Source organism: Theropithecus gelada, chromosome 19, assembly GCF_003255815.1.
Source record: "Theropithecus gelada isolate Dixy chromosome 19, Tgel_1.0, whole genome shotgun sequence".
In the NCBI taxonomy this organism is placed as follows: Eukaryota; Metazoa; Chordata; class Mammalia; order Primates; family Cercopithecidae; genus Theropithecus; species Theropithecus gelada.
In genome coordinates, this window is record NC_037687.1 from 14,647,093 (window position 1) to 14,673,694 (window position 26,602).

Sequence of the window (26,602 nt, forward strand, 5' to 3'; positions counted from 1 at the left end):
GCTCACTGCAAGCTCCGCCTCCCGGGTTTACGCCATTCTCCTGCCTCAGCCTCCCGAGTGGCTGGGACTACAGGGGCCCACCACCTCGCCCGGCTAGTTTTTTGTATTTTTTAGTAGAGACGGGGTTTCACCGTGTCAGCCAGGATGGTCTCGATCTCCTGACCTCGTGATCCGCCCGTCTCGGCCTCCCAAAGTGCTGGGATTACAGGCTTGAGCCACCGCGCGCGGCCCCGGGGCTGACAATTTCAAAGCTCCCAGGAGGTCAAGTTGAGCAGGGTAGAAAAGAAACTATGGAATTTGTCCATTGCAGGAAGACATTGATAATGGATGCCTGAGCCATTATTTTTGTTTGTTTGTTTGTTTGTTTTTGGTTTGTGTTTTTGGTTTTTGTCTTTTTGTTTTTGGTGGGGTGTTGTTGTTGTTGTTTTGTTTTTTGTAATAGAGCCTCTGTCTTGCCCAGGCTAGAGCACAGTGACAAAATCTCAGCTCATGGCAACTTCTGCCCCCCCGGGTTCAAGCAATTCTCATGCCTCAGCCTCTTGAGTAGCTGGGATTACAGGCATGTGCCACCACTCCCAGCTAATTTTTGCATTTTTGTAGAGACGGGATTTCACAATATTGGCAAGGCTGGTCTCGAACTCCTGGCCTCAAGTGATCCGCCTACCTCGGCCTCCCAAAGTGCTGGGATTATAGGCATGAGCCACCATGCCTGGCCTGCCTGAGCCATTTTAAGGGATTGATCGAGGGTATAGCCATAGACACAGGTCCTTGTCACTCACTGACCAGCAGGGTCACTGCCTTTGCAGGAGATGACAGGGAAGAACCAGGAAGCACCTCCTCTCCCAGCCTGGGGCTTCCCACCGTCTCCTGACACCTCCACCAGAAAAGTGACCTCATTTCTCAAAGACAAACAGATTCTAGGTCATATCCCCCTGGAATGAGAGACCAATTGATGTGATTATCTCCAAGAGAAAGAGGGGCACCCTACTAAAAGTAGAATCTGGTGTCCCAGAAGGGAAGACATCGGGGAACCTAAAAAGGGGTCTCTGATAATTACCTAACAAGATTTCACAGCGAAGGGCATCTCCATGTAATGCCAAAAACAAAAAAAAGAAAAAAGAAAGAGAAAGAAAAAAGGCTAGAAGTTTTAGAAGGTTCTCCTTCTTCATCCATTCTGCAATTTCACTCAATTTCACCCAAAAGCAGAATTCTGCTCCCTACATTGCATGAATCAGTATATTGAACAGGTGGCCCCAGCAAGGATGGTTGCAAAAACGAATTTCTGTAAAGTGTTCTTTATTATAAAAATCAAGAGAGCTGCCAGGTGCAGTGGTTCGTGCCTGAAATCCTAGCACTTTGGGAGGCCAAGGCAGGCGGATGGCCTGAGCTCAGGAGTTTGAGACCAACCTGGGCAGCACGGTGAAACTCCATCTCTACTAAAATACAAAAAATTAGCTGGGCGTGGTGGCGCCCAGCTACTCAGGAGGCTGAGGCAGGAGAATTGCTTGAACCCAGCAGGAGGAGGTTGCAGTGAGCCAAGATCACGCCACTGCACTCCAGCCTGAGCAACAGAGCGAGACTCTGTCTCTAAAAAAAAAATAAATACATAAATAAAATAAATAAAAATCAGAGAGCTAATTTCACAAAGAAATATAGCTCCCTATTGGCCTGAGTTAGAAGTATTTGGGCTTCAGCATATTGGAAGGAGGGAAATATGTATAACTATAATTGTGTACATGCACACACACACGCACATACACGGAGGCATGGGGGGGGAATGAACGTGGAAATGGTTAGAGTGAAATCAAGAGCAAGTTCAGAATAGGTATCTCTGGATAGTACAATAAAAAATAAGGCTGGCCACAGTGGCTCGTGGCCATAATCCCAGCACTTTGAGAGGGCGAGGCAGGAGGATGGCTTGAAGTCAGGAGTTCAAGACCCAGCCTGGGCAATATAGCAAAACCTCATCTCTATGAAAAAAAAAAAATTAGTCAGGTGTGATGGCATGCACCTGTAGTTCCAGTCACTCAGGAGGCTGAGGCAAGAGGATCTCTTGAGAGCAGGAGTTGGAGACTTTAGTGAGCCAAGATTGTGCCACTTCATTTCAGAGTGTCACTCTGTCTCCAGAAAAAAAAAAAAAAAAAAAAAAGATTCTTATTCATTTCATTATGTTTTCCCATATTTTATACATTTTATACAATGTGCATACATTGCTTTCACAGCTTATTTGTTAGTTTAAGAAAGGTATTTAGGCTTGAAGAGTAGTGAAAATTTTACCCAGTCCTCGGGCTTATGTACATAATGTTTCTGTAGGATTTTCTGAACATCATGGTTTCTGTTCAGACCCACGTAGGTAAATTACCTGGAAACTGAGAGCTAATCCCAGCCCAGCAATGAATGGTTCCTTCCAGACAGGCCAGGCGCAGGAGGCCAGGCATACCTGAAACCCCAGAGCTTTGGCAGGCCAAGGCAGGAGGATTGTCTGAGCCCAGGTGTTTAAGACTAGCCTGGGCAACATAGCAAGATCTTGTCTCTACAAAAAATTTTTTAAATTAGCCAGGCAGGCCGGGCGCGGTGGCTCACGCCTGTAATCCCTGCACTTTGGGAGGCCGAGGCGGGCGGATCACGAGGTCAGGAGATCGAGACCATCCTGGCTAACAAGGTGAAACCCCGTCTCTACTAAAATACAAAAAATTAGCCGGGCGCGGTGGCGGCGCCTGTAGTCCCAGCTACTCGGGAGGCTGAGGCAGGAGAATGGCGCGAACCCGGGAGGCGGAGCTTGCAGTGAGCCGAGATGGTGCCACTGCACTCCAGCCTGGGGGACAGAGTGAAGACTCCGCCTCAAAAAAAAAAATAAATAAAAATAAAAAAAAAAATAAATTAGCCAGGCATGGTAGCACATGCCTGTAGTGCCAGCTACCCAGGAGGCTGAGGCAGGAGGATTATTTAAGCCCAGGAGTTCAAGGTTGCAGTGAGCCATGATGGTGCCACTGTACTCTACCCTGGATAACAAAGCAAGACCCTGTCAAAAAAAAAGAAAAAAAAAGAAAGAAAGAAAAAAAAAAGCAGAGTACGGTGACTCATGCCTATAATCCCAGCACTTTGGGAGGTTGAGTTGGGCGGATCATCTGAGGTCAGGAGTTCGAGAACAGCCTGGCCAACATGGTGAAACCCCATCTCTACTAAAAATACAAAAAATTAGTGGGACATGGTGGTGGGCACCTGTAATCCCAGCTACTCAGAAGGCTGAGGGAGGAGAATCACTTGAACCCAGGAGGCAGAGGTTGCAGTGAGCCGAGATCGCACCACTGCACTCCAGCCTAGGCAACAAAAGTGAAACTCCATCTCAAAAAAATAAAAATAAAAAATAAAAAAGCAGATAACTCACCTGTTCTTCAAATACACATCAGGCTAGAGAAGTGTCCAAAATGGGTCATCAAAGCCAGGAGCTAGCAGTGAGGTTTTGGAAGCTGATATAGAGAACGGAAGCTGGGGTTGGGAGATGGAAATGAGAAGTTGGCCCGATTAAGCAATGGTCTGCACCAATTTCAATGCTTAGATAATAGTATCATATACTAGCAGCACGTTGGTGTCAGTGTGTTGGACTAATAAAAAGCCAGAATGTAACAGTCTGCATCCACTTCCATAGCCTTAACGCATTTCACCAGAGAGCCATGTGGAAGCCAAAATCCTCACATGTAGATCTGGCATGAGAAAGCTTCCTAAGTGTGTCTCAGGTAGCTTGGTACAAGTTCTGCCCAATACAGGTGCTTCATACACCAGGCAGCAAGCCTACCCAGATGAGATCCCCCGGTTGGGAAGGTGGAAGTACTTCACGAACAAAGCAAAGGTAGATGGCTGTGTGCAGAAGGGCATCTCACGTGAGGTGTCTCCCAGGTTCTTTGTGAAACCCTCTCTGGACCACTTCTGGTTTTGAAATAGCTCATTTGTGGGTTCATTCCATTAATAAAAGTAAAAAGTAAACACTTACATAATGCTTACTAGGTGTCAGCCGAGGTGCTAAGCACTTCATTCATATCAGCTCATTGTCTCCATGCCACAATCCTAATATCTGAGTTGACAGATGGGGCAATGCAGGCACAGAGATGCTAAGTGAATTGCTTGAGGTCACATGGACAGTAAGTGGCAGAATCATAATTTGAATCCTAGCTCATCTGGATCCAGAATACAGACCATAATACTCTCCTGATGCTCATGAAAATTTGTTGAACCAGATACCACTGGTCCAAGCAGCAAATGACTGTGCTAACCCCATATTCCCAAGCCTCCATCACCAAATGTTATCTGGCCCCATCTCTTGCTAGTGGCCCTAAAGAACATAATGGTAGGTCTCCAGCATGGCTGGTGTGGGAGTCGCTGGTTGCCCATCTTATTCCCCCCGCCCCATTACTGAATGATCCCTTGGTTACAAACCCAGGGTCATTCATTCTTTCTTGATGGTCGCACCTCTCATTCACTCAATATGAAAGTATTTGGACAGGCACGGTGGCTCATGCCTGTAATCCCAGCACACTGGTAGGCCGAGGCAGGAGAATTGCTTAAGCTCAGGAGTTCAAGACAAGTCAGGGAAACATAGCAAGACTCTGTCTCTACAAAAAAAAAAAATTAAAAAAATTAAAAACTAAGCCGTGCATGGTGGCACATGCCCATAGTCCTGGCTATTCGGGAGGCTGAGAGTGGGAGGATCCCTTGAGTCCAGGAGGTTGAGGCTGCAGTGAGCCATGATCTTGCTACTGCACTCCAGCCTGGGTGACAGAGTGTGACCCTGTCTGAAAAAATAAAATAAAATAAAAATAAAACATTTATTGATTCTTCCACTTATATATTCATCTAATAAATACTTACTGAGTGCTTGTCGTGAGCCACTATCTGTGCTGGGTGCTCGGTGGTGGAATACAATGGTAAATAAGAGAGGCAAAATCAATGCCCTCATGAAGTTCACAGGCGAAAAACAAATGTCCATCACTGGTCAGATGGATAAACAAAGTTATGATATATAAATGCAATGGAATATGATTCAGCCATGAAAAGGAAGGAAGCACGGATCCATGCTACAACATGGACAAATCTTGAAACCACGATGCTGAGTGAGAGAAGCCAGATACAAAAGGCCATATAGTGTGAGATTCCATTGACATGAAATGTCCAGAACAGGCAAATCTATAGAGACAGGGAGCAGATGAGTGGTTACCAGGAACCGAGGGGACAGGGGAATGAGAGTGAGCGCTCGTGGGGATGAGATTTTATTTGGGGGTTGGTGAAGTGTTTTAGAACTAGATACAAGTGGTGTCTATATATATATATTTATAATATATATTATATATTAATTATATATAATATATATTTATATTATATATAAATATATATTTATATTATATATAATATATATTTATATAATATATATTTATATGTTATATATATTTTATTTATGTTATATATATTTTATAAATACAATTTTTTATAAATAAAATATATATTTATATGTTATTTATAAAATAAAATATATATTTATGTTATATACAAAATATAACATAAATATATATTTATTATATATAATATATATTTATAATAGATATATTATATAAAATATATATTGTATATTTTATATATTATATATAATATACAATATATATTATTATATCTTATATATATTTATATATTATATAATTATATATCTTATATATATTTATATATTATATAATTATATATCTTATATATTTATATATTATATTTATGTATACCTTATATTAAATTTATATATATTATGTATATACATAATATATATTTATATATTATATATGCTATCTAGAGAGATCACATAGATATGCTATCTAGAGAGCATATATATCACATAGATATGCTGTCTAGATAGCATATATATATCAATACAAATGCCCTATATATAGCATGTCTGTCACATAGATATGCTATCCAAATATCATATATATCACATAGATGTCTATATATATCACATATATGCTATCTAGACAGCATATATATCACATAGATACGCTATCTAGACAGCATATATATAGCATATCTATACCAAATACATATGCCCTATGTATAGTATATATATCATATAGATATGCTATCTAAATAGCATATATATCACATAGATATCTAGATATCCATAAATATCACATATATGCTATCTAGATAACATACACATAACATAGATATCCTATCTAGATAGCATACGTATAGCTTATATGTCACATGCATGTGCTGCATATATAGAGATACATATCACATATATATGCTGTGGAATACTTAGCCATAAAAAACAGTGAAATCATGTCTTCCGCAGCAACATGGATGGAACTAGAGACCATTATCCTAAGTGAAATGGCCGAGAAATAGAAAGTCAAAAAAACTCATGCTCTCACTTCTAAGTGGAAGCTAAACCATGGGTACACATGGACAAGCAGAGTGGAAAACAGACATTGGAGGCTCCCATAGGTAGGAGGGTGAGAAGAGGGTGAGGGATACAGTACTACCTATTGGCTACAATGTACACTATTTGGGTGATGGATGCACTAAAAGCCCAGTCTTCAACACTACGAAATATATCCACGTAACAAAACTGCACTTGTACCCCAAATCTATAAAAATAAAAAAATTTTTAAGGCTCTTAATTCTTCTAGGGCAAGTGGGAGATGCCCAAAAGTTATAAAGTAAACCAACAAATGAATAAGATAATTTCAGATAGCGGTGAGTGCTGTGAAGACACGAAAGAAAATGTAAGACTAGGCTGGGAGCGGTGGCTCTCGCCTGTAATGCCAGCACTTTGGGAGGCCAAAGTAGGAGAATCACGAGGTCAGGAGTTTGAGACCAGCCTGGTCAACATGGTGAAATCCTGTCCCCACTAAAAAAAAAAATATATATTAGCTGGGCATGGTGGTGGGTGCCTGTAAGCCCAGCTACTCAGGAGGCTGAGGCAGGAGACTCTCTTGAACCTGAGAGGTGAAGACTGCAGTGAGCCCAGATCACACCACTGCACTCCAGCCCAGGGGACAGTGCAAGACTGTCTAAAAAAAAAAAGAAAAAAGAAAGGAAAGGAAGGGAGGAAGGAAGGAAGGGAGGAAGGGAGGGAGAGAGGGAGAGAGAGGAGAGGGGAGGGGAGGGGAGGGGAGGGGAAACTAAAAGAGCTACTTTTGGGTAGTCAAGAACAACAAGAACCCAGCCAGCAGAAAGCGCTTAGGACAACCTGAAGCTGAAAGACAGGCCATGTGCTGGAAGGTAACAGCGAGAGGAATGCCTGGTGAGAAGCATGGCCCTTCTTCCATGCTTACCGACATGCGACAGAGTGTGACCTGGACAGCTGGAAGGGCTTAGGACATCCTAAAGCTGGAAGAAGGGCCACGTTGCTGGAAACAACGGCGAGAGGGACGCTAGACCGGCTCTTTCTCAAGGAGTCAGGATGCCAACGCACTTAGGCCAAGTTCCAAAGCAAAGATTCCATCCTACTCCTCCCCCCACCTCTGGAAGTCCACCTTCCTTGTTGCGCCCATCGCTATGGTGACGGGCTCTCTCAGTACACGCTCTCCACAGGCCAGGAAAGAGTTGTGTGTCTTTGGGGTCCCTTCTGATCCGCCTGGGGGTCCCCGGCCAGGCCGAGGGACCAAGCAGGGACCATGCGCGTGTTGGCACCCCCGGTAGAGCGCAGCCAGGACACACGCATTGGGGCCCCAGCATGGCGCGAGGCAGCTCATGCCATGTCGAGAACCGCGCACATCCTGACGGATCGCTGCGGGCAGGAGGCGGTGACCATGTGGCAGCCCAAGGACAGCGTGCTGGACCCGAACGTGGCGCACCACCTCGGCCGCGCCGCCTACATCCAGCCCTGGCGCTTCCGCGTGGAGATGCTCAAAGGCGGCGGCACCGTGGAGAAGCCGCCGCCAGGCGAGGGCGTCACGCTGTGGAAGGGCAAGATGAAGCCGCCCGCCTGGTACGCCCGCCTGCCGCTACCATTGCACCGCAAAGCGCGCGCCCTGCAGACCACCGAGGTGGTGCACGCGCACGCGCGTGGAGCGCGCCTCACCGCCGCCCGCCTCGGCCACGCGCAGCACCAGATTAACGGGCGGGTGCGACAGCTGCTGCGCCAGCGCGAGGTCACCGACCACAGGCTCAGCGAAGTGCGCAAGGGCCTGCTTATTAACCAGCAGAGTGTCAAGCTGCGGGGCTACAGGCCCAAGTCTGAGAAGGTGGGACCCTCTTCCCCGCCCCCAACCCCAGCCTAATTGCAAAGACTGAGGCCTTCGTTATGCAGTGTTCAGCCCCGGAAAAATCGTTTCCATACTTTCGGAGGGCGAGGCTGATGGATCACCTGAGGTCAGCAGTTCGGGACCAGCCTGACCAACATGATGAAACCCGCGTCTCTACTAAAAATACAAAATTAGCCGGGCCTACTGGCGCATGCCTGTAATCTCAGCTACTTGGGAGGCTGAGGCAGGAGAATCACTTGAACCCGGGAGGCAGAGGTTGCAGTGAGCCGAGATCACGCCATTGCACTCCAGCCTGGGCAACAAGAGCAAAACTCCATCTCAAAAAAAAATTTTTTTTTAATCTTTCCATAGAGAGAACACCCAACTCCGGTGAATAAGGGCAAAGAAGTTGAGGGCCGGGTGCAGTAGCTCACGCCTGTATTCCCAGCAGTTTGGGAGGCCTAGGTGGGAGGATTGCTTGAGGCCAGGCCTTCCAGGTTGCAGTGAACTATGACGGCACCACTGTACTCCAGCCTGGATGACAGGTGAAAACCTGTCTCTACCAAAAAATTTGAAAAGTTAGCTGGGGGTGGTGGTGCTCACCTGTAATCCCAGCATTTTGGGAGGCCAAGGCAGGAGGATCGCTTGAGTCCAGGAGTTGGAGACCAGCCTGAGCAACATAGTGAGACCTTGTCTCTACAAAAAAAAAAAAAAAAATTTAATGACCCAGCGTGATGGCATGCATTTATGGTCCCAGCTACTTGGAGGCTGAGGCAGGAGGATTGCTTGAGCCCAAGAGTTTGAGGCTGCAGTAAGCTATAATCAGACCAACTGCAATCCAGCCTGGACAACACAGTGAGATCCCATCTCTCAAAAAATTGGAGGAAAATTAGCCAGGTGTGGTAGTTTGTGCTTGTAATCCCAGCACTTCAGGAGGTCAAGGCAGGAGGATTGCTTGAGGCCAGAAGTTTGAGGTCAGCCTGGACAACACGGCAAGACCCTGTCTGCACCAAAGTTTAAAAAAAAAAAAAATAGCCAGGCATGGTGGTGCATGCCTCTAGTCCCAGCTACTTGGGAGGCTGAGGCAGGAGGATTGTTTGAGCTCAGGAGTTCAAGGCTGTAGTGAAATATGATAGGGCCACTACACTTCAGCCTGGGAGATAGTGAGACTCAAAAACAAACAAACAAAAAAAAAGGTGATGGAGACAGGCCCAGGAAGAGATGCCTAAGCCCCCACAACCCAGAGAGTGAGCCCTGTCCAAGGAGATGAGATCCTCAGCTTCCCTGCCCCAGAGGATAAAATTATCCAAATCTCCCAGCCAGGAAGAGAGGGTGCAGCCCCTGATTCAGACTCCATGAAAATCTCCCCAAAAAGTAAAACCCACAGCCCTCAGTCCAAGCATGAAATCATCCACCCAGATCCCAGGCTCAGAGGGTAACACCCTTCCATAGGTGTGAGACCCTCAGTGCCCCAGTCCTAGTGAAAACACTCTTCCAACTCCCAGCTGAGGAGAGCAGCTGATACCCTGGTCCCAACCCAGGTGAAACTCTCCCTAGAATGTGAAATAAAACCCAACTCCCCTGGCTTCAGGAAGTGAAAATCCCTGCCCCCAGACCTCATCTGTGGTGAAAGGAAGAAGTCCTCCCTGCAGAGAGAGGCTTCAGACTCCCAACCCTCACACCCAAAGGTTGAGGCCCCATCCAGAGAGAAAGAATGAGACCTCTAGTACCAGTCCCGGTGAATCTTCCCCTTAAAGTGAAACCTCAAATCCCCACCCCAAAAGGTACAAAAATTCCAGCCTCCCGGGGGAGAGATGGGACCCCCACCCACAGAATGGGATTCCTACCTTCAGCCCCCAGATCCAAATATTAAGACTCCAAAAAGGTAAGCCCTCATCATCCCTATGATATGATCCCTCCACCTGTAGCCAGGGAGAGGAGATAAGACCATCACTGAGGAAGGGGTGCCCAGCTCCCAGTCTCAGGAGGTAAGAACAACCCTCCCCCAAGTTGAGACACCTTCATCTCAGCCCCCGGGGCTCCTATCTGTAAAAGAGAGAAGCCCCCAATCTCAAGCTCCAGACAGCAAGACCCCCCAAGTAGCTGGGCGCGGTGGCTCACGCCTGTAATCCCAGCACTCTGGGAGGCCGAGGCAGGCGGATCACGAGGTCAGGAGATCGAGACCATCCTGGCTAACACAGTGAAACCCCGTCTCTACTAAAAAATACAAAAAATTAGCCGGGCGCGGTGGCGGGCGCCTGTAGTCCCAGCTAACCGGGAGGCTGAGGCAGGAGAATGGCGTGAACCCGGGAGGCGGAGCTTGCAGTGAGCCGAGATGGCGCCACAGCACTCCAGCCTGGGCGACAGAGGGAGACTCCGTCTCAAAAAAAAAAAAAAAAGGCCCCCCAAGTGAGAGAGCCCATTGAAAAAATCAAACCTTCTCAAATAGGGAGACACCTCACCCAAAGGATGGGAGTACCCCCAACTTCATCCTTCAAACTCAGAGTTTAGGAGGCTGGCAAACCCTCTACCACCCTGGAAAGAGAAATCTCTTCCCAGCCCTTTCCCAAGGATGTGAGGGATTCTTTCCTTGTTTTCTAGATCCCTGACAAAGCTGACAGTATGCTTACATGGGAGAAAGAGGAGCTGAAAAGCATGAAGAGGAAAATGGAGAAAGATATGGAAAAATCAGAGGTCCTACTCAAGGTTAGGGGTGCCTGAGGACAACTTAACGGGGGCTGGAGGGGGATCCCTGTCTGCCTAATGGACAAATCGCTCTGACCTGGGGACTGTCACAATAGCAATTCCTTCAAGCCACACTGACCAGATATTCATTGCATTTCACTTTGTGAAATGGAAAAAGTGAGGCCATGGGAGATGAAGTTGGGTCTCAGAATAACCATGAACACCCACTCTGTACCAAACCCTGTGCAGTCATTGAATCCACTCGTTAAGACTGTCCTGTGAAGCAGAAACTATGATTTCCTCATTAGAGATGGGAAAATTGAGACTCAGAGAGAGACGACCTCACCTAATAAGCAAAGCCATCAATGGCAGCGCTGTGGTTTCAGCCCAGGTGACTGGAGTCTAGATCTTTGCACTCTAACACGTGCTCCAGCTTCAGCCAGACTTGATCTCTCGCTGCATCCTTCGCGCTTGCAAGGAGAACTTCTTCATGAGGGTGCAAATGAAGGGGAAAGAGCAGCCAGACTTCGGAGGCCTTTGGGACCTATTAGGGATTGCTGGCAACTTGTGTGCTTTCAACTCATCCATTTGATAAATACTAATCTAGTACCTGCTTCCCAGACACTGAGCTTGGCATCATAGATAAATTGGTGACTGAGAAAGAACTAGCCTGGCCCTTGAAGAGTTAACATTCTAGAGGCATTCAAAGAAAAGACAGGCTGGGGACTTGTTTTATTTCCTATTGTGAGATTGAACTGTCAAGTCTTTTACTGCTGTTGAACTTTCCTTGCTTTTATACAGAGAGCTCCGCAGCTAGACTACATTTAAACAAGCATTGGACCTTGAAGGCAGATACAGAACTAAATTATATTTCACGTAGCAAAGTTCAGTAAGGTTGTGTTGACTGGGGAGTGGGGAGAAGGGGAGAAGAAGGGACAGGCTGGGGGACGAGGGTGTGGAAGAGGCAGGAGACTCAGGAGCTGGTGAAGCGCTGTCCGCGGTGCTGAACTTGAGTAGGGCATATCTTCTGGCTGCTGTCATATTCCTTTAAATCTAATGATTCCTGAAATATCCTTCCAGGAAGTCGAAGGCAGAGAAGGGAGAAGCCCCTGAGGATGGACGTGGGAGCAAAGGGCTATAAAGAGGGAAGCGGATCATGCCCATAATCCCAGTACTTTGGGAGGCAAAGGCAGGAGGATTGCTTCTTGAGGCCAGAAGTTCAAAACCAGCCTGGGCACCATAGCAAAGCCTCATCTCTATTTTAAAATAAAATAAAACTAGCCAGGCACAGTTGTACTTGCCTGCAGTCCCTGTTCAGGAGGCTGAGGGAGGAGGATTGCTTGAGTCCAGGAGTTCAAGGCTGCAGTGAGCCATGATCATACCTCTGCACTCCAGCCTGGGTGATAGAGGAAGACCCTGTCTCTGAAAGAGAGGGAGCAAGGTGGGAAAGGACAGATGTAGATAGAAACAGAGACAGGCTGCTTGGCAGGATCTAGTCTGAATATTGCTGGAGAAAAATACCACCAATCAGATTTGTTTCAATTTAAAATCATGAAGTCAAACTTCAAATTGGCACTCAAACCTTTCCCACAGACCTCACCTTAAGTCTCTAGAAGACTTGCTGACCTGCTGGGCAAGTGATTTCATACCTTCTCTTCCTTCAGTTCTCTCCAACTCTCTGTGCCTTCCTTACTCTACAGTGATTTCAATGAAAACCACCAAAGGGAACCTCTCTCATTTTTCCTCTGTCGATCCTATAATTCCACCCTTCCACCCTTCTGCATCATCAACATTTCCTTCTCTCTTGGCTCATTGTCACCGTGAACAAAAGGAGAGTTATTCTTTAATGGGTACAGATCTGTTTGGGAAGATGAAAAAGTTCTGGAGATGGATTGCAATCCAGCCTGGAAGACAGAGCAAGAGTCTATATAAATGAATGAAGGAAGGAGGGAAGGAACAGAACAAGTAAAATTAATCTCCAAATCAGCTTACTGGAGATGATGGTTGCACAACAGTACGAATACACTTAATGCCACTAAACTGTACACTTAACAAGGTTAAAATGGCAACATGTTATGTTATATCTATTTTACTACAATAGAAAGCCCACCTCTCTTGATCTACATGCCCCTCTAGATACCCATTTCTCTAGTCCACTGGATCTTATCTGCGTATGTCAACTTGCTCATGTTGACTCCAGGCAGGCTCCTCAGCTAAACTGCATTTGAACAAGCATTGGACCTTGAAGACAGATTCAGTACTAAATTATATTTCGCGTAGCAAAGTTCAGTAAGGATGTGTTGACTGGAGGGTGGGAAGGAGGGGAGAAGAAGGGACAGGCTGAGGGTCAAGGCTGTCTGTGGACCAGGTAGAAGACTCAGGGGCTGGTGGAACGCTGTCCGTGGTGCTGAACTGCACCGCGGCCCTTTTTTTTTTTTTGAGTCGGAGTCTTGCTCTATTGCCCAGGCTGGAGTGCAGTGGCGTGGCGTGATCTCAGCTCACTGCAATCACCGCCTCCTGGGTTCAAGCAATTCTCCCGCCTCAGCCTCCCGAGTAGCTGGGATTATAGGTGCCTGCCACCACACCCGGCTAATTTTTGTATTTTTAGTAGAGACGGGGTTTCACCATGTTGGCCAGGTTGGTCTCAAACTCCTGACCTCATGATCCTCCTGCCTCGGCCTCCCAAAGTGCTAGGATTACAGGCATGAGCCACTGCGCCCGGCCCCGGACAGCTGTCTTGCTGGTCACTGTATTTTCATCAACTGACACATCGCCTGGCATCAGTAGGGGTTGAATTAATGGTTGAGTTCATGAACAAAAGACTTTTTAAGTCCACTTTTTAACCCAATCAATAAATCCCAAAGATATCACATTCAGAGACAGAAGCTGGATATAAAGTATACACCCTGTAGGATTCCATTTATGTGAAGTTTTAGATTCAGCAAGAGTTTTCTTTAAGGTACAGTTAGTAAATGCTTTCTGCCTTGTGTACTGTGTCGTTTCTGCCCCAACTACTCACCTTGGCCAGTGTGCCATGAAAACAACCAGAAATGATATTCACACGAATGGGCATGGCTGTGTTTCAATAAAATTTTACTTACAAAAACAGGTCACCCATCCATAGGATGGAAATTTATCAACTCCTTAAGAACAGGCAAAACTCGGCTGGGCGCAGTGGCTCACATCTGTTATCCCAGCACTTTGGGAGGCCCAAGTGGGAGAGTTGCTTGAGGCCAGGAGTTTGAGGTTAGGAATTTGAGGCCAGCTTGCACAACATAGCAAGATATCATCTCTACAAAAATGTTTAAAAAAATAACTGGGCATGGTTAGCATGCACCTGTAGTCCTAGCTATTTAGGAGGTTGAGCTGAGAGGATCTCTTGAGCCCAGGAGTTTGAGGCCACAGTGAGCCAGGATCATGCCACTGCAATCCAGCCCAGGAGACAGAGCCAGATTCTGTACAAACGAATGAAGAAAGGAAGGACTAGAACAGGTAAAACTAATCTCCAAGTCATCTTACTGGAGGTGGTCAGGGAGAGAGAGAGGAAAGGGGAGCCAGAAAAATGTATGGCATGATGGAAATATTGTACATCTTGATGGAGAGTGTTTATAAGGCTGTATACATGTGCAAATGACTTGTTTTGATGTAACTCTCAAATACTTGCAAATATCAAAGGAATATGATATGCTTCGTTTTATTGTGGAGGAAGTAAGATTTCAATGGCGGGATGCTGTCCAGATGAGATACAGCCTGGTGGGAGGGGGGAACTCGGAGAATAGCAGTCTCTTAATATTGATCAGAGCAGAGGAAGGGAGACTTCAAGACTAGAGGTGGGGATGGAATGAGTGCCAGTTGAGAATCAAGGGGGTGACACAGGAAGATCAAGATGTGGGTAGAGTGAGTGCCAGCTCTCCATGTTACAGTGGGAAAATGCATGAGACAGGCTGCTTTCTCAGGGTGCCAGAACAGAGCCAGGCACAGAAACCAAGCAATTGACACCCAGCACAGGGAAGCTGTTGCTGTCTCTTACCGCTCCCCTCACCCCAACCCCCAAGAGTCACTGAAGGCTTCTGAACTGGGTAAGGAGGTAGGAGATGTCTGAGCTTCAACTTGGAAATTGCTTCTTCCCAAGAACAACAACAAGAGCTGGCAAGAGGCCGGGTGTGGTGGCTCACACCTATAATTCCAATACTTTGGGATGCTGAGGCAGGAGGATCACTTGAGCCCAGGAGTTCAAGACCAGCCTGAGCAACATAGCAAGACCCTGTCTCAAAATAAAAGAACAGGAAAGGGTCAAGAATGAAGTGACGAAGGAAACCAATTTCTCAGAACCAATCCATATCCCAGCACTTTGGGAGGCCGAGGGGGGTTGATCACCTGCGGTCAGAAGTTTGAGACCAGCCTGGCCAACATAGCAAAACCCTGTCTCTACTAAAAAGTACAAAAATTAGCTGGGTATCATGGCACATGCCTGTAATCCTAGCTACTCATGAGGCCGAAGCAAGAGAATCCTTTGAACCCGGGAGGCGGAGGTTGCTGTGAGCCAAGATCGTACCATTGCATGATCTGTCTGGAAATGAGCAGACTCACTTTTACCTGGTTATTATGCACAGTGCCATAAACAGAAGACAACTTCGTGAATAAAAGTCTTAAGAATTTCTCTAGCTGGGCACAGCAGCTCATGCCTGTAATTCCAGCACTTTGAGAGCTAAAGGTGAGTAGATCGCTTGAGCCCAGGAGTTTGAGACCAGCCTGGACAACATAGTATGTAAGACCTTATCTCTACAAAAATTTTTTTAAAAAATTAGCCAGTGTGGTGGCATGTGTCTGTGTCCCAGCTACTTGGTAAGCTGAGGTGAGAGGATCACTTGAGCACAGGATGTCCAGACTGCTGTGAGCTGTGATCACGCCACTGCACTCCAGCCTGGGAGACTGAGTGAGACCCTATCTGAAAATATACACATATTACTTTCCTGGATTACCTGACATCCAAGTGAACACCCAGCACCTGGGAAAAATGTAAGCAGAATTGCCTGACCTTTGACTCATATTTCCATGTTCCCATACCTTAACACACCTTCCCTTCTCTAAAAGCCACATTTAAGGGAATATCTATCAGCACCACCCACTCATCCATGTGTTTATCTGTAATGGCTATTGAGGAAACTGTACTGTTCATGGTTGTTTTTGTTTTCGTTTTGAGACAGTGTCTCATGCCCAGGCTAGAGTGCACTGGTGCAATCATGGCTTACTGCAGCCTCAATCTCCTGGGCTCAGGTGATCCTCCCACCTCAGCCTCCTGAGTAGCTGGGATTACAGATGTGAATCACCACACCTGGCTAATTTTTTGCATTTTTTGTAGAGGTGGAGTTTCACCATGTGGCCCAGGCTGGTCTCGAACTCCTGGGCTTAAGCGGTCCTCCCACCTTGGCCTCCCAAAGTGCTGGAATTACAGGCATGATCCACCGCACCCAGCCTGAATGCAGTGATATCTTCACAGTATATTCATAGGTTAAAACATCAAGTTGTACACCTTAAATAAATATAATTTTTATTTGTCAATTATACCTCAATAAAGCTGGGAAAATTAAGTGGAAAAGAATACATTTTAAGTGAACTTACTACAAAAAAAAGATAAGTATGTGAGAAAATGGATAAGTTAATTAGCTTGATACAATCCTTCCACATTGCATACACAAATCAAAGCATCACATTGCATGCCATAAATATATACAATTATTATTCAATTAAAAACAAAAATTTAAGTAAAAATAATAAAGTAAACCTTAAGGGGTGGTGTGATGTGAGTCAAAGGACGAAAAAAATCTTTTTTCATAAGACATAGGCATGTCTCTCCTAAAAAAGATTTCATAAAAGAAAATATTTATTCGGAACATTGGGGGAATGAATTAAATTAAAAAATAGTTCCAGGCCAGGCACAGTGGTTCACACCTGTAATCCTAAAACTTCGGGAGGCTGAGGCAGGAGGATTGTTTGAGCCTAGGAGTTTGAGACCAGCCTAAGCAATGTAGTGAGACCCTACTTTTACAAAAAAAAATAAAAAATACAAATTAGCTGTCTCAGGAGGCTGAAACAAGAGGATCACTTGAGCCCAGGAGATTGAGGCTGCAGTGAGCTATGACTGAACCACTGCACTACCACCTGTGCAACAGAGTAAGACTGTGTCTCAAAAGGATATACACACACACACATATACACACACACACACACACACACACATATATATATATATCTATAAGTAAAAGCCTGTACCAGTATCAAAAATATTAGGCACACTGCCTCACGCCTGTAATTCCAAAACTTTGGAAGGTCAGAGCAGGAGGATAGCTTGAAGTCAGGAGTTCAAGACCAGCCTGGACAACATAGCCAGACCCTTTCTCTGCAAAAAGTTTTAAAACTAGCAGGGCATGGTGCTTTACTCCTGTAGTCCCAGCTACTCAGGAGAGTTAGGCAGGAGGATCTCTTGAGCCCAGGATGTTGAGGTTTTAGTGAGCTATGGTAGCACCACTGCATTCCAGCCTGGATGACAGAGCAAGATTTTGTCTCTTAAAAAAAAAAAATGAGAGGGTCAGTTTCTGTTTAGAGGTAGAAATGCTTTACAGCCTATAAGCCTCAAGCCTGCAGCAGAGAAATCACTTTCATCCACTTCCCTCAACCTCCCATTTCTCACTCTGCCTTCTCCTCCTCCCTTCTCCACCCAGACCCTGGCCTCCTGCCGAGACACCCTGAACTTCTGCTTCAAGGAGCGGCTGCAAGCCGTGGACCTCATGAACCAGCCCCTGGACAAGGTTCTAGAGCAGGCCGGACGCCACTCATGGGTGAACCTCTCCCGGGCCCCCACCCCACGCACGCAGGGTCAGAAAACGCCTCCTCCAGACCCTGTGGGCACCTATACCCCAGGTAGGAGTCCACTGTACTGGGTCGTATTGGTGCCCACCCAGATCCCTTTGACTGTCAGTGCAGCCCCTCATCCACTTGGCTGTCCCTTTCCTGGGAAACAGCCCTAGAGCCAATGGGAGGACTGAAAGCCTATCTTGCTAAGCACACATTGTTACTCAATTTTCCCCCTGTGCTCTCCTGCTCACACTCACTGAGGACTCAGTCATTCACAGGCTCTGCTCCTTTTTTTTTTTTTTTTGAGGTTGTTTGAGATAGAGTCATGCTCTGTCACCCAGGTTGGAGTGCAATCACCCAATCTCAACTCACTGCAACCTCCGCCTCCCAGGTTCGAGCGATTCTCCTGCCTTGGCCTCCTGAGTAGCTGGGATTACAGGGGCCCGCCACCACGCCTGGCTAATTTTTGTATTTTTAGTAGAGGCGGGGGTTTCACCATGTTGGCCAGGCTGGTCTCGAACTCCTGACCTCAAGTGATCTGCCCACTTCGGCCTTCCAAAGTTCTGGGATTACAGGTCATGGGCTCTGCTTCTAAGGAAACCAACCCAAGACGCTACTTACACTATCCCCCGCGCCCCTTGGGCTTTCACCCAGTCCCTCAATAAAACCCCCTAGCCCCAGGGCCCACCACCACCTGAGAATAGAGAGAGGGACAGGGACTCTGGGAACAGAGGGCTTGGCGCCCCCAAGCGCGTCCTGGGCTTTTACAGAGTGCGCCTTGGCGCTAAATGAAGCCAAGCGGTTGTTGGTCGAGTCCAAGGACACCTTGGTGGAAATGGCAAAGAACGTGGTGGACGTCCGGGAGCAACAGCTGCAGATAAGCGACCGCGTGTGCGCCTCGCTGGCGCAGAAGGCGAGCGAGACCTTGGAGCTGAAGGTGAGCGCATTACCTGCGGCTGCGGGCAAGGGTGGGACAGGGGAGGAGAAGGGGGCTGGGAACCAGCGTTATCCCCCTGCGCTTCCCTGCCCCCAGGAAAGATTAACTATGACGTTAGGACTGATGAGGGGAACTATCCACCGGTGTACGAAATACAACCAAGAGATGTACACCACCCACGGTCTCATCAAGGTACGGTTCGGGGTGAGAGCCTTCGGAGGTGGAGGCAGGGGTGCCGGTGGGTGGAGACTGCGTTTCAATGCTCTTGCACACCGCACCCGCACCCCACCAGGGTCCTCTGTCGAAAGTTCACCTGGAGACCGGAGAAAAGCTGGACAGACCCCTGGTTCGCATGTACCAGAGACACGTGGGCACCCAACTCCCTGAGGCTGCGCGCCTGGCGCAGGTAAACCCCCTCCCCGATACCCCTGTAGGCGCAGCTGCGCCAATGGTAAGGCTCCTTCCTCAAGCACATCTGGACCAGGTATGATTCCCCGCTCACCCAAGTCGGCCTGTCCTTCAACTCCTGCCACGAAGTGGGGAGGGGAGGGGGCTTCAGTACCCACACGTGGCTCAAATAAGTCCCCTCAACCCCTGTCCTCCCCTCTCACACACACCCTCACTGTCCCACTCTGGCCTCAGTCTCTCTAACCTGTAAAATGAGGAGCACGTCAGCACTCACTTCAGATGGTGGTGGTGAGAACAGATGGGTTCATGCATGAAAGGCGTGTAGCATGGCACCTCCATAGAATACCCTTAAAGCAGCCGAGCTGTTGTTGTTGTTGTTGTTATTACTATTATTATTATTGAGACAGAGTCTCACTCTGTCGCCCAGGCTGGAGTGCAGTGGTGCAATCTTTGCTCACTGCAGCCTTCCTCTCCTGGGTTCAAGCCATTCTTCTGCCCCAGCCTCCCTAGTAGCTGGGGCTTACAGGTGTGTGCCACCACACCCAGCTAATTTTTGTATTCTTAGTAGAGACAGAGTTCTGCTATGTTGGCCAGGCTGGTCTTGAACTCCTGACCTCAGGTGATCTGCCCGCCTCAGCCTCCCAAAGTGCTGGGATTACAGGTGTGAGCCACCGCGTCCGGCCCTGAGCTGTTATTATTAAGCCCACTTCCTAAGGAGGCTCCTTCCTACACATCTTGACTAGATGCATTCCCCTCCCTTAGCCTGCCCTGTCACGGTTTTTTGTTTTTGTTTTTGTTTTTTCAGGCGCACCTGGCCCGCCCAGATGTGTTCCCCTCCTCAGCTGTGTTCCTTACACACACACCTGGCGCAGGGGTGCCTGCTCACCCCAGGTAGCTACCTGCCTTCTGCTCTGCCTCACGGGTCTGCCCTGCTCCCTCTCCAGGGCACCGACAAGCTGCAGCGCCACATCACGCACCTGGAAAAGAACCTGGACGAGCTGCTCGCCACGCACAAGAACCTCACCTGGGGCCTCAACTGCAAAACCATCGGGCATGAGGTGGACGGCAGCGTGGTGCGCCTGCGCCTGCGCCAGCGGCAACCGCACGTGTGCTACGAGCAGGCGCAGCGCCTGGTTAATGACTGGGACCCGCGCACGCCGCCGCCGCGCAGCAAGAGCAGCACCGACCCCTAGTGACCCCAGCGTCCCCCACCCCAGCTGGCTGGTTGGATACTGGCTGGGATCTCAGAGAGCAGACATAGCCCCATGGGGCCCTCTCTCTCCCGTGACGCACCCTCCCTCCAAGTGCCCTCTAGGAGAATTATAATTAAAAATAACAATAATTATCATGTATTAGGCACCTACTGTATGTCAACCACTTACCCTAGGACACGTTATAGCAGCATATCCTGGTAGTTAACAGAATGGATTTGGGTGCCAGATGGCTGGGATTTAAATCCCACCTTCTCAGTTTCAAGCTATGTGGCCTTGGGCAAGTCACTGTCCCTCTCTGGCCTTGGTCTCTCCAATCTGTAAAATGAAGAGCATGACAGCACCCACTTCAAATGGTGGTTGTAGGCGGGGCGCGGTGGCTCACGCCTGTAATCCCAGCACTTTGGAAGGCCGAAGCAGGCAGATCACCTGAGGTCAGGAGTTCGAGACCAGACTGGCTAACATCTCTAATAACAATACAAAAATTAGCCCGGCCTGATGGTGTGCACGTGGAATCCCAGCTACTAGGGAGGCTGAGACAGGAGAATCGCTTGAACCCAGGAGGTGGAGGTTGCAGTGAGCTGAGATCAAGCCACTGCACTCTAGCCTGGGAGACAAGAGCGAGACTCTGTGTCAAAAAAAAAAAAATATGGTGGCTGTGAGGACAGATGAGTTTATGCATGAAAGCCCTGTAGCATGGTGGTTGCATAGTATATCCTCAAGGCACCCGAGCTGTTATTACTGGCATCTCCATTTTACTGTTGAAGAAACAGGCACAGAGAGGCTGTGCAGCTTGCCCAAGGTCACACAGGAAGTAGCAAAGCTGGAATTTTCATTCCAGACTCAAAAGCCTGCACTCTAAGTGGAACTTCTAGGAGCTCTGCTCTGTCCTACCCCATGCCGTGTCTGGTCCTGAGCCCGGCACTGAGAATAAAGCAGTGAGCAGGGCTGATGTAGTCCCCACCCTCAGGGAGGTCACAGGTTGATCTGGTGCAGCTAACGTCACCCATCTGGGTGTGCCCCTGGTTCAGGTCCTTCTAGGTATTCCGGTAGCTTCTTGGACACCCTGCCATCGCAGGACCCCTCACGTTGAGCTATGATTCTCATCTGCTCTTCACAGGAAGATCCAGGGGGTTGCACACATACAGAAGGAACGTGCATTACAGGCACAGATATCTCCTAAGCAACTGCTCTGTGTCAGAGGCAGTGTGAGGTGAGGTGCCAGGGATACAGCGAGGATGTGTCCCTCCATCGTGGAGCTCACAGTGCCTATGCCAAGAATGGCCCTCACAAATGTTGGTATCTTTTAGGCAAAGCCAGCCAGTCGTATGGACCCAAGCACCAACATTTTGCAGAGAAGAAAATGAAGCTCATTTTTCTTCTCATTTTTCCCGGGTTACACAGTCAAGAGATGGGTAAAGAAGAATTTGAACCTGTCATGCTCCGCATCTCAAGCAGCGACCAGGATCTGAATGAGTCCCCAAAACAGCAGAATGGAGATTGGGTAAATTATGGCCATTGGACAGAAAAATGCGTGGGCAAAAAGAGAGCCATCTGCCCAGGATGACAGAACTGGGTAGGAGTTCAGCTGGGGCTCAGCTCCATTGGGCTGACTCAGAAGCATTGTGGATCACAGCCAGCTCCCTCATGTCAAGACGGACTCTACAGCTTCGGGGTTACAGGCCCCCAGTCTCTCTGGGGCTCAGACTTCCACATAAACTGTTCTTCTTCAAGCATTTCTTCCCAGTACCAGTCAGGATATCAACAAGAAACAGCACACTCCATTTGAAAGAAGTTTAAGGGCCGGTGTGGTGGAAGTGTGGTGGCTCATGCCTGTAATCCCAGTACTTTGGGAGGCCGAGGCGGGCAGATCATTTGAGGTCAGGAGTTCGAGACCAGCCTAGCCAACATGGTGAAACTCTGTCTCTACTAAAAATACAAAAACTAGCCAGGCGTGATGGTGGGCACCTGTAGTCCCAGCTACTGAGGCAGGAGAATCGTTTGAACCCTGGAGGTGGAGGTTGTAGTGAGCTGAGATTTCTCCACTGCACTCCAGCCTGGGTGACAGAGTGAGACTCTGTCGCGAGAGAGAGAGAGAGAGAGAGAGAGAGAGAGAGAGAGAGAGAGAAGTTTAAGAAAGAGACCACAGTAGTTGATGCTCATTATCCCCCAATGCACTTGCTAATTCACTTACCGAAATGTATTTGTCACTTCAAAATCAGTACTTGTAGTGCTTTCACGATCATTTGCACAGAGCCATGAAAACGTTTTTAGCCACTTGATGCGCACATTGCCCCTCTGAGGTCAAACAAGATGATGCTGCCTTTTTGTACCAGTTCTCTTACCGTAAACAAGTGTCCTTGTTGCAGCCTATTTAGCATCTCTCTCTCTCTCTTTTTTTTTTTTTTTTTTTTTTGCATTTTTGTGTATTTCATTGGTGATTTTTGCTATTTAAAATGACTTCCAGGGGATCATGCTGAAGTGCTGTCTACCGTCCCTGAGCACAAGAAGGCTGAAATGTGTCTTAGGGGAAAAAATACATGTGTTAGATAAGCTTCATTCAGGCATGCATTACAGTGCTGTGGCCGTGACTTCCGTGTGCATGAATCCATCACATATATTATATAAGGTGTCTTTTTTTTTTTTTTTTGAGACAGAGTCTCACTCTTTGTGCCCAGGCTGGAGTGCAGTGGTGCAATCTTGGCTCACTGCAACCTCCGCCTCCTGTGTTCAGGCGATTCTCCTGCCTCAGCTTCCCAAGTAGCTGGATTAGACACGCACCACCATGCCCAGCTAATTTTTGTATTTTTACTAAAGCGGGGGAGTTCACTATGTTGGCTAGGATGGTCTCGAACTTCTGACCTCAAATGAACTTCTGAGCACCTCCCTCGGCCTCCCAAAGTGCTGGGATTACAGGCATGAGCCACCGCACCTGGCCAAATAAAGTCTTTTTCAATAGAAACACACAAAACAAGTTTATGTCTTGATTTGTTGACAAAAGGGCTGTGACCAGAGGCTCACAGAAATCCAACCCTGTGTTTCCCCATGAGCCATGGTTCAGCATTCCCTGATTGAGGATGCGTGGTGGCTTTATAGACCATTACTGTAAATGACAGGAATTAGCTGTGTTTGCAAAGGTGCGAGTAGGGAAACCTCAAAGGATAGCTAGCATGATAGCCACATGGCGGTGATTGCGGGGAGCCTTTCCCACCTGTGGGTCTCAAGGGAAAGGGCTGTTAGCAGATGGGAACATCTAACTCTGTGATGCTGCAGTGTAGACGCTGGGAAATGCCCCTACCCACCTCTCTGTCCATTGGCCAGTGTCCCCTATGGGCCGAACCATCCTGCTGGCTTTTGACCCTCATGCAGGTCCTTCCTGGGGCCGGGAATTATCCCTTTACCCTCACCTTTATCCATCCTGATGCCCAGAAATCTTGCATAGGATGCAAATACTCCCCTCGCAAGCAATGTCTTGCCCTGGGGTTTACAGCCTGCCACCCTCATCCTTGCTGACACCGCCCCAGTTTGTGACCTCAGCTCACACAATGTCCCCAAACAGCATTTGCACAACTCCCCCCATTGCCTCAGAGCTGAGATTTCAGCAGCTGCCCCAGATGTGAGTCCTGAGTACCCAGCAAGCTTCTCCGTGACACCATGAGGTGGGTGTCATCATCCCAACCTTAGAGATGAAGAAATAGGCTCAAAGCAGCACAAAACGCATAAATGCCACCACCCAGCAAGTAAGGGGCTAAGTGTGGGCTGTAAAAGCTGTAGGCAGGGCAGGCGTGGTAGCTCACGCCTGTAATCCCAGCACGTTAGGAGGCTGAGACAGGCAGATCATTTGAGGTCAGGAGTTCAAGACCAGCCTAGCCAGCATGGCGAAACCCTGTCTTTACTTTAAAAAATGCAAAAATTAGCCGCACATGGTGGCACACGCCTGTAGTCCCAACTACTCAGGAAGCTGAGGCAGGAGGAGAATCCCTTGAACTCCTCGGTTCAACCTCTCGGCAGAGGTTGCAGCGAGCCAAGATCACACCACTGCACTCCAGCATGGCCAACAGAGCAAGACTCCGTCTCAAAAAATAAAATAAAATAAAATAAATAAAATAAAAATAAACTGTAGGAACTGTAGGGAGTCCACTTACCCCCAAAAGTCCTCCTGGCTGGACACAGTGGCTCACACCTGTAACCTCAGCACTTCGGGAGGCTGAGGTGGAAGGATTGCTTGAGCCGGGAAAAAGTTGAGACAAGCCTGGAAAGCACAGCGAAGCCCTCATCTCTACAAAAAAAAGTTTACAAAATTAGCTGGGCATGGTGGCCCACGCCTATAGTCCCAGCTACTTGGGAGGCTGAGGCAACAGATTTGCTTGAGCCCAGGAGTCTGAGGGTGCAGTGAGCTGCGGTCACACCACTGCACTCCAGCCTGGGTGACAGAGCAAGACCCTACCTAAAAAAAAAAAAAAAAGTCCTCCCATGCCCCTCAAACAATGATCAGGTATCACCTGCATGAGAACACCTACATGCACCGGGTTCCAGGGTCACACTCCAGACCTACGGAATCGGAACCTCAGAAGGCAAAGTACAACAATCCACATTGCTCGTGAACTTTCTAGGAAAGTCCAATGCACGCCAATGTTTGAAACCGGCATTGCTGTTGCAGGTTTCCCAGGGCTGACTTCCGCATTGGGCATAGTAAACACTAATGAGAGAGCCCACAAAAAAATATTTTTATTGTAATTTCTTTCTTTTTTTTTTTTTTTTTGGAGACGGAGTCTCGCTCTGTCGCCCAGGCTGGAGTGCAGTGGCCGGATCTCAGCTCACTGCAAGCTCCACCTCCCAGGTTTACACCATTCTCCTGCCTCAGCCTCCCGAGTAGCTGGGACTACAGGCACCCGCCACTTCACCCGGCTAGTTTTTTGTGTTTCACCGGGTTAGCCAGGATGGTCTCGATCTCCTGACCTCGTGATCCGCCCGTCTCGGCCTCCCAAAGTGCTGGGATTACAGGCTTGAGCCACCGTGCCCGGCTTGTAATTTCTATCTTTTTTTTTTTTTTTTTTTTTCCTGAGATGGAGTCTCGCTCTGTCACCCAGGATGGAGTGCAGTGGTGCAATCTCGGCTCATTGCAACCTCCGCCTCCCAGGTTCAAGAGATTCTCCTGCCTCAGCCTCCCAAGTAACTGGGGGGCTTACAGGCACCTGCCACCATGCCCAGTTAATTTTTTGTATTTTTAGTCGAGATGGGATTTCACCATGTTGATCAGGCTGGTCTCAAACCCCTGACCTCAGGTGATCTGCCCACCTCGGCTTCTCCAAGTGCTGGGATTACAGATGTGAGCCACTGTGCCCGACCTGTAATTTTGTTTTAAATCAGAAGAAAAATATGAATATAATAATAAATACATATTGCATTGTATGTTATTTATGTGATACACAATTTATATTCATCTCTATACCAATGTAGGGGTGTTTTTCACGTTTTGGGAGTTTTGGGGGGTTTTTGAGACAGGATCTCACTCTGACGCCCAGACTGGAATGCAGTGGCATAATCATAGCTTACTGCAGCTTCAAACTCCTGAGCTCAAGTGAGACTCCTGTCTCGGCCTCCTGAGTAGCTGGGACTACAGGTGCATGCCCCCACACCTGGCTAATTTTTGTGTGGTTTTTTTTTTTTTTTTTTTTTTTTGTAGAGATGGGGTCTTTCTCTGTTGCCCAGGCTGGTCTCAAACTCCTGGCTTCAAGTGATCCTCTCACCTTGGCCTCCCAGAATGCTGAGATTAGAAGCGTGAGCCACTGCACTTTGCCTTTTCAATTTTTTTTTCATTGTGGTAAACTACACATAACAAAATTTACCCTCTTCACCATTTTTAAGTGTTCAGTTCAGCAGCATTATGTACATTCACAGTATTGTGCAACCTTCACCACCATCCATCTCCTGAACCGTTTAAATCTTGCAAAACAGAAAGTCTACACCCTTTAAGCAATTACTGCTCCTTCCCTCCTCCTCATCCCCCAACCCCTGGCAACCACTGATACCACAGATACCACCTTCTGTATATGCCTTTGACTATTCCAGGTACCTCATATAAGCTACATCAATACAGTTTTATCTATTTATTTATTTTTGATGGAAGAAGGAACTCACAAAGGTAAATGTGCCTCAGGCCCATAAAACCCAAAATTTGACCCTACAACTTCCCCTTAAAATATTGGGCACATTCCTCTCATTCTTGTATTTATTTTACTTATTTAATTCTTTTTTTTTTTTTTTTTTTTTTTTTT

The 26,602-nt window shown here is 47.6% G+C and overlaps 2 protein-coding genes across 2 annotated transcripts in view; one reads left to right on the forward strand and one right to left on the reverse strand.

Moving 5' to 3' along the window:
- Positions 1-7,475, reverse strand: part of SLC1A6 (solute carrier family 1 member 6) — a 63,615-nt gene extending 56,140 nt beyond the window's left edge. The window contains exon 1 of the mRNA XM_025366043.1: positions 7,317-7,475. Within this exon, the coding sequence (XP_025221828.1) occupies positions 7,317-7,322 (6 nt within the window). The 5' untranslated portion in view covers positions 7,323-7,475. The remainder of the gene's footprint in view (positions 1-7,316) is intronic.
- Positions 7,476-7,553: 78 nt separating this feature from the next.
- On the forward strand, positions 7,554-20,458 carry CCDC105 (coiled-coil domain containing 105). Its single transcript, XM_025366045.1, has 7 exons — positions 7,554-8,228; positions 10,830-10,934; positions 17,636-17,834; positions 18,539-18,705; positions 18,802-18,897; positions 18,998-19,111; positions 20,058-20,458. The coding sequence occupies exons 1-7, from the start codon at positions 7,659-7,661 to the stop codon at positions 20,304-20,306; spliced, it is 1,500 nt and encodes a 499-aa protein (XP_025221830.1). The 5' UTR covers positions 7,554-7,658; the 3' UTR covers positions 20,307-20,458.
- Positions 20,459-26,602: the final 6,144 nt, after the last annotated feature.

Excerpts from the sequence above, each read along its gene's own strand:
- CCDC105 (XM_025366045.1), top strand. The coding sequence starts at position 7,659 with ATGCGCGTGTTGGCACCCCCGGTAGAGCGCAGCCAGGACACACGCATT. Across the intron at positions 17,835-18,538 it reads TGTGGGCACCTATACCCCAG|AGTGCGCCTTGGCGCTAAAT; the intron begins GTAGGAGTCCAC and ends GGGCTTTTACAG. Across the intron at positions 18,898-18,997 it reads CCACCCACGGTCTCATCAAG|GGTCCTCTGTCGAAAGTTCA; the intron begins GTACGGTTCGGG and ends GCACCCCACCAG.